This window comes from Urocampus carinirostris, chromosome 8, assembly GCF_059441175.1.
Source record: "Urocampus carinirostris isolate Australia breed hairy pipefish chromosome 8, RoL_Ucar_1.0, whole genome shotgun sequence".
In the NCBI taxonomy this organism is placed as follows: Eukaryota; Metazoa; Chordata; class Actinopteri; order Syngnathiformes; family Syngnathidae; genus Urocampus; species Urocampus carinirostris.
Genome location: NC_142356.1, coordinates 30004027 through 30024700, shown reverse-complemented (window position 1 = coordinate 30024700; position 20674 = coordinate 30004027). Strand labels below are relative to the sequence as shown.

General features: G+C 38.9%; 1 protein-coding gene across 1 annotated transcript in view; it reads left to right on the top strand.

Moving 5' to 3' along the window:
• The first annotated feature begins 85 nt into the window (after positions 1 to 85).
• The window catches only part of col9a1a (collagen, type IX, alpha 1a), a 35735-nt gene continuing 15146 nt past the window's right edge, over positions 86 to 20674 (top strand). Inside the window, exons 1-23 of the mRNA XM_088342275.1 lie at positions 86 to 216; positions 6028 to 6102; positions 8370 to 8408; positions 8478 to 8540; positions 14363 to 14416; positions 14519 to 14554; positions 14626 to 14649; positions 14817 to 14870; positions 14944 to 14997; positions 15086 to 15118; positions 15302 to 15358; positions 15450 to 15503; positions 15636 to 15689; positions 16445 to 16498; positions 16567 to 16620; positions 16808 to 16861; positions 16943 to 16996; positions 18209 to 18262; positions 18351 to 18404; positions 20053 to 20097; positions 20188 to 20241; positions 20310 to 20363; positions 20432 to 20485. Coding sequence (XP_088198401.1) covers positions 151 to 216; positions 6028 to 6102; positions 8370 to 8408; positions 8478 to 8540; positions 14363 to 14416; positions 14519 to 14554; positions 14626 to 14649; positions 14817 to 14870; positions 14944 to 14997; positions 15086 to 15118; positions 15302 to 15358; positions 15450 to 15503; positions 15636 to 15689; positions 16445 to 16498; positions 16567 to 16620; positions 16808 to 16861; positions 16943 to 16996; positions 18209 to 18262; positions 18351 to 18404; positions 20053 to 20097; positions 20188 to 20241; positions 20310 to 20363; positions 20432 to 20485 — 1194 coding nt within the window. The 5' untranslated portion in view covers positions 86 to 150. The remainder of the gene's footprint in view (positions 217 to 6027; positions 6103 to 8369; positions 8409 to 8477; positions 8541 to 14362; positions 14417 to 14518; positions 14555 to 14625; positions 14650 to 14816; positions 14871 to 14943; positions 14998 to 15085; positions 15119 to 15301; positions 15359 to 15449; positions 15504 to 15635; positions 15690 to 16444; positions 16499 to 16566; positions 16621 to 16807; positions 16862 to 16942; positions 16997 to 18208; positions 18263 to 18350; positions 18405 to 20052; positions 20098 to 20187; positions 20242 to 20309; positions 20364 to 20431; positions 20486 to 20674) is intronic.

The following is a 20674-nucleotide window of genomic DNA, read 5'->3' as shown; positions in this document are numbered from 1 at the left end:
TCTATACAAGAGAGGGAGTCAGACAGTGGGTGGGGGCTTGGCGTCCTGCTTGGGGACGAGGGGAGGTCTACAGGTGCCCACTCTTGAGTAATCTGGTAAAATCTGGGGAAAAAGGGGACTCGCGGTGACACGGTCAGTCCTGGGACGACCATGGATCCATCCAGGAGCTGCCGACTGCTCCTTCTCCTGCAAATGCTTCTCGTTGCCTCTGCCCAGGTGATGAAAATTGATACTTTTATCCACCAGCACAGCTTTACAGAGGAATTACTGTTAGGTGTTATGTGTTCAGCTTGAAAATGGAACAGGACAGGATGCTGAGATTCACTTGCTGATTGTGTCTTCTTGATTGTGAAATTAGCAAGGTTATTTCTTATTGGACCAGTTTATGTTTGCATGGGGGGCCTGGCTCGGTTTTTGTTATAAACCAGATCGGGAATTCTAATGTGGTAAAATTTGGTACGGCGTTTAGTTTAAGTGGAGCAAAGGCAGGATGAATGGTGAAGCAGCATGTGGCTGACAATCCAATGAAGTCAACAACTGCATTTGTGAGTGATTGTGATGCTGCTCCATTACTCGAGGTTTTGCTGTTCTACATCTATGAAAAATAATTGTATGTTTGTGATGGCGGAATTTAGAAATAATTGAATTTTAATGATTCTAATCTAATAACGCATTTCAAGGAATCCGAGGATGAATAGTATAGAGCAGTGGTTCTCAAACTAGTTCCCCTGGGGGTACCTGGAGGCGTTTTGGGGGCACGGTAATCCCTCACTATTCATCTGTTTAATTTTTCTCGCTCCTTTACTGATTTGTATTGTGCAATGTGTTCTGCATTCTGATTGATCAGAGCAGTTTCCCCGCTAATTATTATTCCATAATACACTCAGTTGTAAAAAAAAAATAATAATACAAAAATAAAAAGAGAGAGAACAAAAAAAAAACGTGCGCAGGATTTTTACCAGTTCCACAAATGCTTGTTCCTGAAAAAAAATGTTTATTTTGTTTTAGTGTATAAAAGAGAATGTCATTTTTTATAGGCAAAAAAATCACGGATTTTGCCTATAAGGATTCAATTTGGAACCTTAAACTGCAATAAACAAGGGATCACTGTGCTGGAGACATCACTTGACTAGATATTTAATTGAGCAGATATCAAGTATTTTTCTTATTTTACTGTATTTAAAATGTATTTTACTACAAAATAAGAAATCCTAAACATAAACGTATAATCAAAATATCGCTTGTTTTTGGATATTTTTCCCTTTTCAAAACATATTTTTTGTAGAACAATAAGCTAATTTTCTGTATTTATTTTAGCCGAAAATCAGTTCGCAAAAATATAACAAAAAATAAGAATTTAAAATTTCATTAAGTTTTTCATTGAATTTTCTGATATATATTCCAAAATAATACAACTTTTTCAGACTCATTTCTCTTGTTATATTTTTTTAAATGTTTTTCGGAATAAATAATTCTTTAATCATCCAACCATTAACATCTGACTATTCTTTGTAGTCTTCAGGGTCTCCTGTAAACAGGACATCCACAAAACACCTCACCAATGAAGCGTAGTATTTTAAGAAAAAAGAGAAAAATCCAAGCATTGTCATTTAATAAAAGTAAGTTGCATACATGGTAAAATGGGAGAAGAGTACCTATATTGAGCACGTTTTAAAACAGGAAAAATGAGTTTAAAATGTAATGAGAACAAAATACCAAAAACACTATAAAAGCAAAACAAAAGTAAATTAAGATGAACAATAATTAAATTGAGTTAGTTTGTTAGTTAATTAGTTAGTAGAGTGTACTGTAAAAGATCCTCACTTAAGCACAAGTGAGGGAGGGACTACCTCGACATTATACAGTAAGACCTCGGTTATCGCGGTTAATGGGGACCAAAACTACTCGCGATAAGTGAAAATCCGCGAAGTAAAGTAGCGGCGCACCTTCAAAAAAAATTTTTTTTTTTATTTATTTATTTTTTTAATTATTATTTTTTAGACCCAGTTAATAGGGAACAAAACCACCCGCAAAAAGTGAAAATCTGCGAAGTAGCGACGACACTTCAAAAGGGGAAAAAAAAAAAAAAACAATAAAAACAAATTTAAATTATTATTTTTTTAGACCCAGTTAATGGGGAGCAAAACCACCCACTAAAAGTGAAAATCTGCGAAGTAGTGACGACCCTTCAAAAAATAAAAAATAAAAAAAAAAATTAAAAAAAAATGGTTGCCGGCCAATCGCAACTCACTCGCTCAGTCATACCTAGGGACAATTTGGACCGGCCAATCCACCTGAAATGCATGTCTTTGGAATGTGGGAGGAAACCGGAGTGCCCGGAGGAAACCCACGCAAGCACGGGGAGAACATACAAACTCCGCACGCGCTACGGGAGTGACCTCCGCCGACTCCCCCCTCCCCTGTCCCATCCAGCCGGCTGCCTTATCCCGCGTCCGCTGACATTCCGCCGAAAAACCCCGCAAAAAGTGAACATCTGCGAAGCAGCGACGCGCCTCAAAAAAAATATTTTTTTTTTTTTAACCCTTACAGACCGCGAAGCTCTGAAGCCACGAACGTCGAACCGCGAAGTAGCGAGGTCCCACTGTATTTCTTCAGGTAGCAATGAAAAAAAGTTGAGAAACAATGATATAGAATAGTGGTTGTCAGAATGGAACACGCACAGTAAAAGTGACTTTATGAACTACTTCAGTAAAAAAAAAAAAAAACTTTGATTTTCCGTCTTATCGTGAGTGTACAGTATGTGCCTCTGCTTTGTGCGGTTTGTGTGGTTTCTATCGGCAGAAATGATCTGTTCTCTTTTTAGGGTCTGATATTTGCATTGCTACTTTAGTTACCATCCAGCATCAGTACAGTCTGCGAATCATTTAAGAAATCCTTTTTTCTTTGCATGTTTAGTTGTAATTTTTAACATAACCCCCCAACCTGTTTTCTTAACCATTTGTTATGAGCGGGTTCATGTTGACTGTCTTTGTTTGTTTCTGCTTCTAATTTCATATTTTCTAAAACTTGTTGTCTGTTACTTATTAGCAGACGTGTTGCTATACAAAATTGTACCTATGGAAGCCCAAGAGTGCCATGATTCAATTCATAAAATGAACATAATATAATAATTAAAAACAGCCTATTGAAATAAGAAGCATTTAACAAATTATGTTAATCAAAATGTAATCATAATTCAGTTCCACATCCATCCATTATCTGCACCGCTGATTCTCAGTAAGGTCGCGGGGGTGCTGGAGCCCATCCCAGCTATCTTCGGGGAGTGGGCAGGACACACCCTGAAATGGTTGCCAACCAGTCGCAGGGCACACAGAGACAGACAACTAACTCACTCATTTACACCTAGCAAAAATTTGGACTGGCCAATTAACCTCACATGCCCGGAGGAAACCCACGCAAGCAGGGGGAGAACATGCAAACCGGCCAATTCACCTGAAATGCATGTTTTTGGAACGTGGGAGGAAACCGGAGTGCCCGGAGGAAACCCACGCAAGCACGGGGAGAACATACAAACTCCGCACAGGAAGGAGCTGGATTTGAACCCACGACAGGTTCCCATGACATGAACTGTGCCGCACAAGCGCCGCCGTGCTGCCCGATATGAAACATATATCAAGAAAATAAGGTTCAGAGAAAGGGAAAGAAAATAATTGTTTGTAAAATGATTGTATTCATTGTTTATAGATTCATGAGGACCAGGAAGAAGTACACTAACTTATCTAGTCCAACTCTCATGTTCATGTAATATAATAAAACAACTATTTATACAAAATAACATGTCCCAAAATATAATAGTAAAATAAATACAACATGCTAAATATATGAGATAATATAAAACAATATGTAACAAATAATATTTACACAATGTCCTTTCATGCAGCCCATCATAATATAGTTTAAATTACAGGCAAAACAACAGTAAGGTCAGTCAAAAACATGACACCCTGATAAGTTAACTGTACAGTTTAATATACACTCGAATAATGAGAAAAGAATTCAATTAATTTTGAGTCTGCAGAGAGAACAGGAGAGGATTGTGTAAAAATCCAATCCGTTCTAAAGGTTGAAGAAGAACAGACTTTTTTTCCGTTTAAAATACCGTTTCCTGGAGATGAGACGGATATAAAAATACTGGAGTTGAGAACGTTGAGGGTTTTATTAATAATAAAACAAATGAAAACAAATACAACTGAATATTCTGGTATTGTGAGCATGATCAAGGCTGTAGTGGTTTCACAAGTGCGCTTTCAAAATGGTTGACAAATATTTATGTACCATAGGGGCAGAACACGGTGGTCTATGACAAAAAAAACCCGAAACATAGTCAATGGAAAATTCCCAATTTCCCAGCTTCTCACCAGTCCTTTGTTCGGACTGAATCTTTCAGGTGGTTTGATGAGACTCAAGGCCACCCCCCAACAGTAAATCAGAACACCAGACATGGGGACTTGAGACTTAGTGACTTGGACTCGAGTCGACTCGAGTCGCTGTTTTTATGACTTGTGACTTGACTTGGACTTGGCAATCTAAGACTCGGGACTTGACTTGTGACTTGACTTGCCCAAGAAAAAAATACTTGGGACTTACTTGGGACTTGAAGGTGAAGACTTGAGACTTACTTGAGACTTGCACATGTGTGACTTGGTCCCATGTCTGCAGAACACCACTTAGAACAAAGTAGAGACAATATAACGACTAGATAAATGGATACAGTGAGACGTCAAGTGACTAAAACAATAATAACTTATGGATTTTCTGAAGGTCCATCACATACCACTAAATGATTAACATTTTAGAAATATTTGTTCGATGATTAAAAGAATGAAAAGGATATACCTTGAAAAGTCTTACAATTATGACTACATAGGCAGTGTCACACTTAAACATTATAAGAAGGTCCTCTCTGAGTCTCTTTTTATAAAAATATCCTAGGTGACAAAAAGCAGATAAAAAAAGACCAAAAACAGCAACATGATTGGGAAATAGTGATAAAATAGTGATGCAACAGTGCACAAGTGCTCAAGTCAAGTCAAGTCATATTTATTTGTATAGCCCTTTATCACAAAAAGTCTCAAAGGATTGCACAGAGCACAACAACAACAAAAACTAGTCAAATACAACATCAGCTATACAAAATATTTTTGTGGGAACGGGAATATTTTAAGCTAAATATGGAAAAAGTAAATAAGTATTTTGGTTTACATAGAATCAAAATGCCAAATATGATTATATAAATTATAATAATATTGTAATGTAAAGTTCATACTCAGGTAAAAAAAAACTATAAGGGAGCTAGCTAAGGGAGCCAGACCGAAATAGATGGCTAGCTAGAAAGGAGGCCGAAATTTAGCTTGATGACTTGCAGAAAAAGATACAATATTAGCTCGATTGCTAGCAAAACAATGTAAAAAGATCTAGTTTGCTAAATAGCAAAATATGTAGGATGATAGTTAGCTGCAAAGCTAGTCTACACAGTATACATTGCAAGTTGGTTCTGTAATTTATATCTGATATGTTACCATTGTTAATATGTTGTCCTTACCAATGTTGGTATTTTGTTCTGACCATTACTGTATTAGCACTTGTCCTTATAATTATTGTGTTGAAATTGTAAGTTTGAACTGTCAGTTATTTTCATTGTTTGGAATAGTGCTGTGTTATTGCTTTAATTTATAATAACAAAAAATAAAGATAACCAGTTTGCAATGTTTAAAATACAACCACATTGTGCATTGTAAGCAAGCAGAATACAAACAACATTATTTTCTTATCACACCCTTTTAAAAGAGAAAACGTGCACACTATAGATATAAGGTGAAAGTATTGTGTTATTATGAAAAGTGCAAGTCATAACGGCACACTCACACATGGCACCAATCACTAATCCCTGCCAATGTCGACCGACTGACCACAGATCAGCAGAACAAAGGACGTCTGTGTAGAGTGCACATGTTCAATGCTTTCTGTCAAAATAATGTCTTTTTTCTTTCAATATTTGTTCTACAGAGGGGCCCGGTAGGTCCAAGGGGCCCTCCGGGACCACCAGGAATTGCTGGGGTGCCCGGCGTGGACGGCATTGATGTGAGTTTGTTCGATGAGTATTCTTTTGCAAAGTTCTGCTGAGGAAACCCAAGGAAAGTTCGTGCCAGCGGAAAGCTGCTTGGAACAGCTTCATAAAAAAGCCTCTTTTCCTTCTAAAGCCACACAAACTAGTTCATAAACCCGTTTTTGTGTGTGCGGGGGAGAGTGCATAAATGTTAATACAAGGGGACATGTCATAGATGTATTCCTCAATCTCAATGGAGCTCCTGTAATTGTAGGTGGTTTGATAAAATTCAAGGCAAGACTCAAGGCCTTCCCCCAAGTATTGGCATATCTGTAAAAAAATGCCTGTCTATCAAAATTTTGAGCACAGCTCTGCTTAAATCAGGATGTTGAAAGTGTAGTATGGCTACGGTTGCCGCATTTTCAGTTATCAATGAGAGAAATGCATAAAAATAATACAATTTCTTCAATTTATTAGGGATTTCTTTTAAATTTAGTTTGAACTCCACGCTGCAATTGAGCATGATGTTTTGGTTTCTAAACATAGGATACATCCATCCATTATCTGCACCGCTTATCCTTAGTAGGTTCGCGGGGGTGTTGGAGCCCGTCCCAGCTATCTTCGGGCAGTGGGCAGGGGACACCCTGAACTGGTTGCCAGCCAGTCGCAGGGCACTCAGGGACAGACAATTCGCTCGCTCATTCACACCTAGGGACAATTTGGACCGGCCAATTAACCTGCCATGCATGTTTTAGGAATGTGGGAAACCCACGCAAGCAATGGGAGAACATGCAACCCCCACACAGGAGGTTCGTTCTCATGACCTCAGAACTGTGCCGCACACGCGCTAACCAATGCGCCATAGGATACATTTGTATTGAAATTAGACAATGTTTTTAGATAGTTTGTGAAGATTATCAATTGATTCAATTACTTCAATACATTTTTCAATTGTTTTTAAAGAATTACTTAAATTATTTAGCAACCACAATTTGACTGAATGTTCAAAACTGTAGCTCACCAACAGACAACAGCGAAAACTTTTCTTTTTGGGGAAAGTATTTTGATAAAACTTTTTTTTACAAGTAGAACTACTCAATTCTAAGTCTTATCTCATCTCATTAGCTGCACCGCTCATCCTCAGTAGGGTCGCGGGGGTGCTGGAGCCCATCCCAGCAATCATCGGGCAGTGGGCAGGGGACACCCTGAACTGGTTGCCAGCCAATCGCAGGGCACACAGGGACAGACAACTCACTCGCTCAATCACACCTAGGGACAATTTGGACCGGCCAATCCACCTGAAATGCATGTCTTTGGAATGTGGGAGGAAACCGGAGTGCCCGGAGGAAACCCACGGAAGCACGGGGAGAACATACAAACTCCGCACAGGAAGTCCGGTAGCTGGATTTGAACCCACACAGGAGGTTCCCAAGACCTTAGAACTGTGCCGCACACGCGCTTACCACTGCGCCGCCGTGCTGCCCTTCAATTCAAAGTGTTTCACAATATTAATACAAAGTACTCATATGTCGACTATTTTAATACACAACAATCTATTCAAAACAAAGACTATGAATAGCAGTTGTTAGTACTGATACACAATCAGGTGTGGTCTCAGTTCACTGATAAGACCTGGTATCGCTATGCACTACTCGCTCATTCATACTATTGAGCACAAAATTGAAAATAACAATTCGAAAAAGTGCTTTTGAATCGTATGCCCCGTTGGTTTGCAGCAAAAGAATCTGATTTTTAATTTAGAAAACTGTAAATTGAAGCAGTTCTGAGAAAAAACTCAATTGTACTAAATAGTCTTCATTGTCATCGATGACAACGCAGGGAACATTGTTTGAAATGAAATTAGACATGGTACTCCAGGGTGAATAATGAAAACTCAAAAGAAAATCATAAAATAAAAGAATGCTAAGATTGATAGCCAAAAATATTTTCGAGGTATGCTTGGAGAATCACCCAAGTTTTAATAATAGTGCAATCAAGATAGTGTATTGTAACAGTAGTGCAATAAAATGTAAAGCAGATTCTTTGGCAAAATAACGGAAGTAAACGAATTATTATATATTAAACTCACCATTGGTTACGGCATTTGAATGCTGAAAAAAGAGTGTGAAATATATATAATGCAAACTTCAATTTCCGTACAGATATAACATCTGCAGACTTCTTTTCTTGGCCCCGAAAAACATGTCTACCAAATTTAATGTTGACTAATCAACTGCCTGTGACAGCTCACTTAAAAAAAAATCCAATGAGAGTGTCCTCTTATGTGTGTGCATTTTTTCAGGGCGAAAGAGGGGTGGACTCCAAAGTGAATGGCGGACCAGTGAGTGACCACAAAAAGACACACAAACACACACGTAGAACACACAAGCATACTATACTTCTTTTTCAGGGTCCTGTCGGGGATAACGGAAAAAACGGAGCTCCTGGAGCACCAGGACTTCCGGGAGCAGACGTAAGTGAGACAAAACGATAACATGAAAAGATGAGGTACACAAATAATGGGGCAAATTAACATTTCATCTTACTACCTGAATGGAATAATGACCAATTGTGACCTTTAATAACGAACTGAAACCACTATTTAGTCTATCCAAATATTTAGTTTTTTTCTATCCAAATATTTAGTTTTTTTCTATCCAAATATTTAGTTGCGATAACTTATATCAATTGATAACTTTAATATGACAGGTAAGAGGGAACAGGACAACCCACGATCTGCGAAAATCCACAAAGTAGCCCCCCTTCCATCTTTTTTAGGGGACATAAATACTTACCCAAAAGAACGGTCTACAGAGGAATAGGCGCTGCCAGGCGGTACTTGCCCAAGACACACCAAATTATGTGGGGTCCCTACGACCTTGGCGGTGAAAGGATCCATGAACTGTGATATGATATAAGTGTGTGTATATAAAACTGTATACAAAAATGTAAATACTATCATTGTACAACATTAGAGAATAGCAGAAGAGAGTTTAATTATGATGAATAAAGTATCTATCTATCTATCTATCTATCTATCTATCTATCTATCTATCTATCTATCTATCTATCTATCTATCTATCTATCTATCTATCTATCTATCTATCTATCTATCTATCTATCTATCTATCTATCTATCTATCTATCTATCTATCTATCTATCTATCTATCTATCTATCTATCTATCTATCTATCTATCTATCTATCTATCTATCTATCTATCTATCTATCTGTCTTATCCTTAGCGTAGTCTAATGAAACAACTCAATTTTTTGTTGATGCTAAATGTGATCTGCCAGGCTCTGCTTGCAGTAATAGTCAACTGGGGATAATGCATTGCTGCGGTGCGGGTGCTGTTCATTTTAGGCAGGCCAGGACATACCTCCCGATAAAAGTGCCTTCTGTATATATATATATATATATATATATATATATATATATATATATATATATATATATATATATATATACATATATATGCTAATAAAAGCCAAAAAAACTACATATGAATAAAAATATGACTCACAACACGTGGTAAGCTTTCTCTCCTGGCTTTGATCTCTTTGATCTCCGGCAAAACTAACAGAAACTGCGACAGAAACAAAATGAAAATAAATCCAAACAGCTTGCCAACATCATTTTTGCCGTTCCATGTATTCCGTTACCCCCCAAGCCTGCACAAAATTTAGTCATTTTATTCATATTTAGTTTCTTTTGTCTTTTATTAGCATATTTGGTATTGGAGTAATCCAAAAGTACTTGAAAGTAATCAAGTTAAAGTAACCCTACCCAACCCTGTATATATATATATATATATATATATATATATATATATATATATATATATACCGGAGCCAAATCCCCCTAGTGGGAGGTGGCTAGACTCAAGAACACATTCCTGATTCTTTCTGGGAGATTGATACAGAGGAGGGGATTCCCAGCCCCCTCGCTCAACCCAACTGATGTGTTGGGAGTCATTAGGTGACCAAACCCCCCAATTCCAACCCCTAATGCCGAGCGCCAAGCAGGGAGGCAATGAGTACTAATGTTGTAAGTCTTAGGTATGACTCGGCCGAGGCTTGTACCAGCAACCTCCCAGTCTCGGAGCGGGCGCCATACCCCCAAGGCTACCGAGCTGGTCATTAACATAACATGCCAATTACATTTTCTTTGCAGCCTCAGTTTGCATTGTTTACAAAAGGAGTTTGAATTTACACTGAGTTAAAATTTACAGAGGTTGTTCAGAACAGGATCTCTTGCATCTATACGGGTGCAGTTCAATTCAAGCAGAGAATGGACAAAAACAGCTGACGCGCACAACACAAATTTGCTCTCTCCCAACTCGCACCAAAAATCGAGTGGGGAAAATGCTTCCCAGCCAAAACAAAGCAGTTCAATTTATGCCGGCCAGAACGGCATGCTTTACATACCGGTAATTGTCTTCTGCCAGTCCCCACTTGCAGCAATTTGGGATCGAGGATAATGCATTGCGGCTGCACCAGGGCATTTTAGGCCCGAAATAACGTCAAAAAAGAGCCTTCAGGCCCAACAAACATGCGCTCTGTTGGTCCCCGCCTGAAGCAATTTGCAATAGAGGATAATGGATCGTGCAGTTCAATTTTGGGTAGACCAAATGGCAAAAAAACAGCCACCAGGCAGCAATAGGCGAGCAGTGACAATGGATTGGTGCTTCACAGGTGGATGTTCTAAGGGCATCAACAGACAATACACAGTCAACATCAATTAAATGTAATAACAGGAATCATGCAAAACGTCCAGTTGACAGCAACAAGCTTTGTGTCTCAAAATGCCACACCGATGCAACAGCTTCTATATGATGGTGTGCATCACACCTGTCGCTATGGGTGGGCCATCATGCGGCCTTTGATGACCAAAAAAACAAAAGTAGGAGGTCAACATCATTTATAAGCTAAAGAATATATAATGAGTGTAACTTAAGTATAGATTTAAACACTTCCACTGAGGTTGCAAATCTTTTAATTAATTATCGGTGTGCCTGCGTTAATGAAATTCAACTGAAATAAGAGGTAACAAAAAAAGCATATACTTTATTTATTGTTATTAGAATTAAAAAAAAAACACATCTTGCATATTTTACGTTCTGATATCCTTCTGGCCGACCGATTTCAAGCACAAAGTGTTTTCCAGACTCACACCAAGCGAAAGTATAAGAAGTAAAACATGCACCGTGCTCCCTGGCAACTTCCTGATTAAACAGGGCTCTTTTTGTGTGGAATAAGTGGGTGGGGTGGAAGGGATGTCTTTGGGGGATGCAGCAGAATGTAGCCAGTGTGTCATGAGGCTCTGTTGCTAGTGGACTCGGCCTTCCATTGCAACATAAAACCAGGAAGACGATTTAACGGAATTCACCAAAAGCAAAACACGGAACTGTGTGTCGCTGTATGTGTAACCCAAAAACCAGAAAATAGACAGTCATGAAAATAGGTCAGAATTTGTGGAATATCCGTTTGTATGAAAAAAAAGAGATCATCTTGGAAAAGTGAAATTGCAATTTATATATTACAGTAAAGTTTTATGAATATTTTTTTGAAGACAACACACTTTTGCCCAATTTGCGGAACCTACAAACATTTTGGATACAATATCTTCACCGTACCAGAATGACAAATAATTGTTGATTCAACATAAATTTTCTGTGATATCCTGGTGAGGTAGAATCACTTGTTTTTTTTCTTGAGGGGCTAATGATTGGTAGCTGTCATCATTAGCAAGACCTCACTTTTGAAATAAGAGTTTTTTTTGAGGAACAACTTTTCTTCCTCTGCATGTTCGTTTTTACATCCAGGTCATGAGACGAGATGTCAGTCAAAATAGGAGCTGAAAATGAACAGTTCCTTCGAAGGTTTTATCACAGTATATTCCGGGCATAAATAAGCTACATGCAATATCTGTAAGAATTCACAAATGCAAAGACTGAAGTGGTTTTCCATCATTGTTATACAAGAGGGGCAGTAAAATAAGAGGCTGACAAATGAGGTAACTATGTCCGTGCAAAAGGTTGTCGAAAAAGTTTCCAATGAGCCACTTTTTACCATTGAATGAGTTTAATCAAATCCTAACTTCATACATTGCTAACTTTTGGCTAACTTATTTTAAGGTGTCTCACAAGTTATAATGTGGTAGATGCTAACTCTGTGCTAAGTAGTACAGTATGTAGAACATCAACAGCGGCATGGTGGGGGGTGGTTACGGTGCGGAGATCTACGGTTCAATTCCAGCTAATGTAGCCTCTCCGTGAGGAGTTTGCATGTTCACCTCATGTCTGCGTGGGTTTCCTCCCGTATTCCCACATTCCAAAAACATTCATCTCAGGTTAATTGGCCGGTCCAAATTGTCACTGGGTATGATTGAGCGAGTGAGTTGTCTGTCTCTGTTTGCCCTGCGACTGGCTGGCAACTAGTTCAATGTGTCTCCTGCCCACTGCCTAAAGATAGCTGGGATAGGCCCCTGCAACCCTAGTGAGGATTAGCAGCACAGGAAATGGATGGATTGAACATCACTGAGAGACAATGAAAAGAAGTGTAAACTAAGGTCATGGTTTACTAAATGGAGCCAGTAACGGAAAAGGTGCTTCTCCACCCATGCATTTGGGATCCCCTGAACTGGAAAACATTGGAATTGTGTTTTCTTTGCTTATTTAATGAACCTTCTTGTCAGTCATTTGAACTGTCATTGAAATTCAAAGTGTATTACTGTGTAACTTATTCTGACACCAAAAAGATTGATTGTTAATTCTAAACCCTATCAGTGCAGGTAAACGTAAATTTTGCTACTAAAAGTAGGTTGACAACGGAATTAGAGTAGATGACCGGTTATCAAACTGAAAAATAGATAAAACATCCATCCATTCATCCATCCATCCATCCATCCATCCATTATCTGCACCACTTATCTTCAGTAAGGTTGCGGGGGTGCTGGAGCCCATCCCAGCTGTCCTCGGTCAGTGGGCAGGGGACACCCTGAGCTGGTTGCCAGCCAGTCGCAGGGCACACAGGGACAGACAATTTGCTCTCTCAATCATACCTAGGGACAATTCGGAACCGGCCAATTGACCTGACATGCATGCTTTTGGAATGTGAGAGGAAGCTGAAGTGCCCAAAGGAAACCCACGCAACCCACGGGGAGAACATGCAAACTCCACACAGGAAGGTTCGATCTCATGACCTCAGAACTGTGCCACACACGTGCTAACCACTGCCCCGCCATGCTGCCCGAAATTAAACATATTTAACAAAATAAATATTACCACTCCTCAAACCTAGAACAAGTCAGGTAGCTTTTCTTTGCTCTGTCTAACAGCATAGGAGCTACAATCAGGTATTGGTGAGGTTTGTATTTGAGAATGTATCGCTATATACAAAAAAATGTAATCAACATTTTTTTCTCCTCCTGGCCCTTTCAAAAAATGTTTAAGCCAATGCGGCCCGCGACTCAAAAAGTTTGCCCACCCCTAGTTTACTGGAAAGATCTGGTCTAATGAGAAAGATGAATTTATTTGGCTCAGATGGAGTGAAACGTGTGGTGGCAACCAGGTGAGGAGTACAAACATGTTGGTGTCGTGCCTAAAGTCAAGCATGGTATTGGGAATGTCATGGTTTGGGGCTGCATGAGTGCAACTGGAGTTGGGGAGTTGCAACACAAACTCAAGGATGTAGTGTGAAAAAACTGGTGCAGAGAATGATCCCTTCCCTCCAGAAACAATGGTCCAGCCTGACAATGACCCCAAATAGACTTCTAAGATGACCATGGCTTTTCTAAAAGGGCATAAGGTAAAGGGGATGGAATGGCCTGGTACGTCTCCTTATTGAAATCCATTAGAACATTCTCAAGTGGAAAGTGGAGAACCACAACATCTTGAATATCCCCCAGCTCAGTCATGTTTTCATGGAGGAGTGGAAGAGCATTCCTGTGGCAATTAGTGATGCTCTGGTGGAATTCATAGACAGAGGGATTTAAGTAGTTCTGCAAAATATGGTGGCCACACAAAATACTGAACTTCAGGAAATTTTACTTAAGGGGCTACTCACTTTTGTTACCAGGGGCTACTAATAGCTATGTTTTGAGTTTTTTGAGGTAAAAATAAACTTACACTGCTATTTAAGCTTGTACAGACTACCTTTCATTGTGTCAAAGCGATGTTTCTTCAGTGTTGTATTAAACATTGTGATAAAATCTCTGCAGAAATGTGATGAGTGTACTCACTTTTGTGACATACTGCAGATTTCTGTCAGCAAAGTTCTTGTCTTGTGTAGGGACCTGTTGGACCTCCTGGAAATCGAGGATTAGTGGGAGTAAAAGGACCAAAAGTGAGTTCCTGGTTAATTAAATTTTCTTTACTTCAATCTAAGAAAGAATGATATTCTTCGACAACTGAACATTTATCACCGTCTGCATTATCTTTCTCTCAGGGGGATCCCGGACCACCTGGCCCAGCAGGAAAGCCCGTGAGTACATGAGTGGTTGTACATGTGAATATTTGTTAAATTGTAATGAGTATATGATTTACCTTTTGCAGGGTGTGGGACCAGCTGGCTTGGATGTGAGTACCAGATTAACAGAAAATGTACAGCAAGGCAAACCTTCTTGAAAACACATGCCAACACTTTTCCCTGACAACTCTCCACCTCCACCACTTGGAAGCAAAGTTAAATTGTCTTTAAAACAAACAAAAACAAACTTTAAATTAATTATGTATTAAATGAGCAGGGTATTCCAGGGACTGATGGACTTCCAGGAGAAATGGGCAAAGTGGGCCCCCCAGTAAGTACTAACATGGCAACCATCATCTTCAATTTGCTACACTGAAGAGATTCAAGTTGTGTGTCATTGCTAGGGAGCAAGTGGCAAGAGGGGCCAAGTGGGCGCTACAGGAGTCGTGGGACCGCGGGTAAATTCCACTCGGATGGTGCTACAAATGTCTTGTTTCCTGGAGCCAATGATTGAATTGCGACAATGTTTTAATAATTTCGGCCCAGGGTCCACCAGGAGTTTATCAGGGACAGGAGCTGGTGAGTTTTACACAAGAGCACTTGAAAATTTGTCGAGTTAGGAGTCTGTAAGTCAATTCCTAGGAATGTGTTACATCAAGTAGCAAATTTGAATTTGTTAACTAAGATTAGCTGCTTCAGATGAGATCATCAGCCATACAAGCCAGTGTATTTAATGGTGTATAATTATTGTTGTTGTAATAGTGTCCTAGCGCTTGTCCAGCAGGACTATCAGGACACTCTGGACTTCCTGGCATGAAAGTAAGTTTTCAACCTTCTAAGTAAAATAAATAAATAAACACGCTTTGTATTGGTGTTTTTGTTTGTTTGAGTGCTCTTTCTCTGTGTGAAGGGTCACAAAGGTGTGAAGGGCGAGTCAGGAGAGCCTGGTCGACAAGGACACAAGGTGTAATTCTTGTTCTTTACCTTGCCGTAAAACTTTACTAAACTGATTTATTGTCCATATTTTGCATTGATAATTCATTCATTTTCTATATATATCTCTAGTAGTTTTCTGAATGGTCAAAAATTCTTCCAGGGCGAGGAGGGTGAACAAGGATCTCAGGGGGATGTTGGATCTCAAGGACGACCAGTAAGAAACATCCACACCGAGACCATCACCAGAATGATTAATCATTCAGTCGGTCAGTTAGTCTTAGGTGGCCCCGGAGTAGCACTGATGACCAATTGTGGGACCCACCAGTATTAGGTTGCCCATACTTGTTCTATTGTAATTCACTTAGTTAAAAAGTTAGCGGGTGAAAGAACCCCATGATTATCAGGTAGAGTACAATTTTACCCCACTTTAGTATGTGTCCTATATATAGCCATAAGAAAATATAATTCTGTAAAATTTGGGGCTTATATGTATTAATTAATTTGATATTACTTAAGACTTTACACAAAGGTTATGAAAATAGCTATACTAGCATAAACTCAAACCAACTAAGAAATGTAACAGACTTTTACAAGTGGTGCCTTCATAAACAGAAATGTGGTCCCCCCAAAACCAGTTCTAATCCCAGCCTATATATTTAAACCCATCAGGAGCACATGTATTAAAGGTGTCAATTCAGTTGGGTGTTGTTCAAGATGCTCTCTCAAGTTATATAAATACTCTGTTTATTGAGGGTATCCTAATCACAGCTAATGTTCATCTATGTAATGCTAACTATATGGGAACGCGACACTAACCGTGCCCAACTGATAAAATAGTGAAAGTAAGTCTGTAAAATTCCCAGAGACAATAATCATTTTAAAGTAGATATGTGCCTGACTCAGACAGTAATGACAGAAATAACGACTAGTTAGTATTAGCTAACACACATTCTGACATTCTACCTCAAGGGCCCGGCCGGACCAAAAGGCTTGTCGGGAATTGTGGGCTCCAAAGGCGAAAGGGTAAGACACTAAATATCCAGTACATTTACAGACTAAGTGTCATTTGTGACCAAGGTGTCTCTAAACAGGGACCCCGAGGGAAATTGGGAGACTTGGGACCTCAGGGCCGCCAAGGAGCTCCAGTAAGTTCTGTCACTAAAAATAATTTCCCGGTCCTAGAAATATCCTAAATCCAGGGCATGAATTGTGTTCCTAGGAAATTTTGATACAGTCATAGAAAGACTGTAACATAAAATCCCTAATCTCTAATTGCTGAATATATGTGCAGATGGTTTAGACGAATCATGTCTTTGTTCTCGATTGTTTTAGGGAGACTTGGGTCAAAGAGGAACCATCGGGGAGACCGGACCCAGGGGGGTGCAAGTAAGAACTTTGAGTCTATTAATTGACAGTGTGCCATTCTTTTCATGGTCAATTTAAAACATGATCTCGTTGTCTTTGCAGGGGGATCCAGGTCCTTCCGGATACAAGGGACCACCAGGACCAAAGGGAGAAGCTGTGAGCACTAGCTTTTAATCTAGCTTTGACTAAAAGTTACAGGATCCTACATCGTATTAATCATTGCAATATAATATATGATATTGAGAGATAATATTTTGGTGTTGTGTTTTTTTTGAAGAAATATCCTAGGTTTCATGTTTTTATGATTTTATTATAACAATAATATGTTTACCACTAAGAATTGTGTCTTGTTCAGGTTTAAGGATGGATAAAATTATGATTATTGCTTGTTTTCTTAAACGGTGTCTCTGAATGTTTTCCACCCTGCCATTTTCTAACAACATTTTACCAACAAATCTTTTTTTTTTAAACGTTCACAAACACATACATCTATAGCATATGAAGTTAATATTATGTATAAATATATATGTATTATAATATTAATAATATAGATTATTATTGTTATCACTACCCAACCAAATAACCAATAAAATAAAATTGAGCATGTATGTTACCAAAAGTTATTGAAAATAGAAAATAACATTTGAAGGGCATTCTATTTCTTGATAAATGATTGCAAATACTCAATAATCAAAGTGCTTTTTATTAACATTTCTTAGATTTTAGAGAAAAGCCAGGGTAAGAGGAAGTTGCAGACATGAAATGTTGCTCCAAACACAGAATCACCCTTTTTTTAAATTCCCATACAGATATTGTTATACTGTGCACACAATTTGAAATGATAAAAAAAAACAAATAAAATATGGGGAAAACTTATAACGTATGGTCAACTCAAAGTTATGAGTTGCTAAAGAGCACGGAAATTCACATCAATTGATGGTTATTCCATTATTAACTATTCATCTATTATCTGTACCGCTTATCCTCGGTAGGGTCGCGGGGGTTGCAAAAAGCCCTTAAATTATCAGAGACTATTTATTTTAGTCTCTTCAGCTAAATGTTTGCCAAAATAATGCTCAGCAAAATAACCTTGATTTAAAAACGTGCAGCTCACTTTCAACAGACACTTAATCTGTTCTTAAAAATTCTACCTTAAAGTTAAAAGAGGCCAACTGACAACATTATTTCTACAGGTCTTACTTTGTTTTACTTAAAGCTAACTTCACTAAATTATTGCAGTGAAAATAAAATGTCAAAATTGGATATCTTCCAGCTAACTTGGTTTCAATGTAGCCGTTCAATGCACACAGAAAGCTATCTATTTAAGCAATTATTTGCAAACTGCAGGAAATGTTGTTGCTTTCACAGGGTCTTCCAGGTCCAGACGGTCGGGAAGGAATCCCTGGACTTCCTGGTTCTAAGGTGAATGAGTTTTAAAGCTATTTGATCACTGTCGAACCTGAAGAAGCCTTTATGTTGCTTTCTGATCAATATTCGGTGCTTTTTTAAGGGACTTCCTGGTAAGAATGGAGCACCGGGTGATGGAGGACTACAAGGTCTTCCAGTAAGTGTGGCTGGTTGCTATTACTCGGAAGCAAAGTACTTAACAAATGTCAATTCTAAGGATTTACCATCAATATTATGCTTTGTGCTTTCTCGTTATTCTGCTCGATATTGCAATTGTGGAATATGATTCATGAAGAAAAATCCTCCTGATTTTATCTTCGCCAAGGGGCAGCCATTTGGGTACTTTCTGTCAACTAAAAAGACATGAGAGTTGCTCAGGTTTAAAGTAACAACAGATCAACCAACTGTAATTCTAACCAAGATTTAAAGAAATAACATAAATAAGTAGAAAGTGACAAAGACAATGTATGGGATATTATCTACTTTAACATTTTTGTTAATCAAAACACTCACTTAAAAAAACGCCATCCAAAAAAAAATTCCTACCCTATTGGCAAAGCAGTTTGCGCATGTTAAATGTTTTTTTTTACTGATTTAAACACATTTTACATTGTTTTTCTAAAAAAAAAGTGATTATGATTTAAATAAGCACAATTGGCACATCTCACTCAATGCTGATCTTAAAAGAGAATTGTTTTCTTCAAATGTGCAATTTTTGTAGGTCTTTTTTAAAGACTTTTTCTTCATTTACAAGACCAACAAGATAACATATCTTGAAATTAGAAAGTGTATCATTAAAATAATGTGGGGTTTTTATTTGCCAATGGAGTAATAATTTATTTGAGCAGTAAATATTGATTATTTTATGAATTCATTAATGTCTGCTTATTGTTTTTCAAATAATGATAGATTAAATAAGGTAAAAATTGTCATGATTACTGATGTGACTCAGCTGTGCCCGTTCATTTGGCGCCACCCGCCACGGGATCTGATTGGCTTCCTGTCACTATTTGAACTCAGTCCTGTCAATCCCTTGTTGTCAGTCCATCTGCGAACCTCAGTGAATACTAAGCAAGCCTTTTTCGACCCTGACTCCCACCTCTCCCGTTTTTGCTCCCATCTGTGTCCGGCTACGACCTGTGTTGCTCCTGACCACATCTGTTCTCCGGTCCCGGCTTACGATCTCATTTTGTCCCCCGCGACGTCTACTCCCCCGTTCTGGCTCGTGACTGTCCTCTGACCGCACCCACGCCTTGCTCTCCCAGTCCTGGCTACCAACCCGTTTTTTTCCGTACCTGACACGGCCATCGTTCGCTACAGAAGATCCACTTCCGCGTTTGGGGCATAATCCCAGAGAGCAACTTGCTTCCTGCGTCCAGCGAACACCGGATCATGGGTGCAGCCCTTTCTCATTCCTCCAATAAAATTTATGAGAAACGTAACGCAATTGGGTCCTGTTTCCGTTCTGGTCCTGACAAAAATATGCTTTTGTGCATTCATTAAAAAAAAAACGTTGTACTTGACGATGGAGAATATGACCAAACATAAATTGATTTAGTCACTGATTTGGTCCTTAAAATCCACCTGAAAAAGAAGTACCTGCCAGAAATCTCCCTCTTTGAGCAAAAAAAAAAAAAAGGAACTCTCTATGTTTGCGTGGAGAAAAATCAAAATTTTTACTCTTGGAGTTCTAAAATTTCAATTACACAGTCTATCTATTAAAATAGTTGGGCATTTTTCCAGTTGTTTATGAATTGACAAGTAGTTACACCACAAAGACTTGTATTTTCTTGCTCTGCTTGTAGGGGGTTCCAGGTTCATACGGCCAAAAAGGAGTTAGTGGTGCCAAGGTACTACGTACAAGCACTATTGATTAGCATTATTACTCACAACATGATTGATCAAGCTTGGTCACACACGCTCTTATCTATTTTTCTCAGGGTGTGTCGGGTGACCCGGGTGTTGCTGGACTGATGGGACCTTCCGGGAAGCAAGTATGGATGTCTGGAAAGTCTTCTGGTTGATGTAGGCTTAACTCTGACTCGAAAAGGTTTGATTCTAGGGTGAGCGTGGCGACCAGGGCGAAGTGGGACCAATCGGACCCAGAGGAGGACCGGTAAGCGATCTTCGTGGGCAAACACTCTTTTGGTGGATCTCAAGTTGAATGATCTGTGTTCTTGGCAGGGGGGACGAGGCAATCGAGGACCGGATGGGCCAGCGGGGTTGCCAGGACCTCGGGTGAGACCTCTAAACTTCTGCTAGCAAAAGAGAAATAACAATGCAGAGAAAATTGGTTCAAAATTGGTTTGTCTCTAGTATCATTTATCTTGAAAAATGCAATACTCTAAACATATTGTATTTTGGCTTTAAATGATTGATTTTGCAGTCCATTGTTAATGATAATGATTCATCAGTCCAAAATGAAAA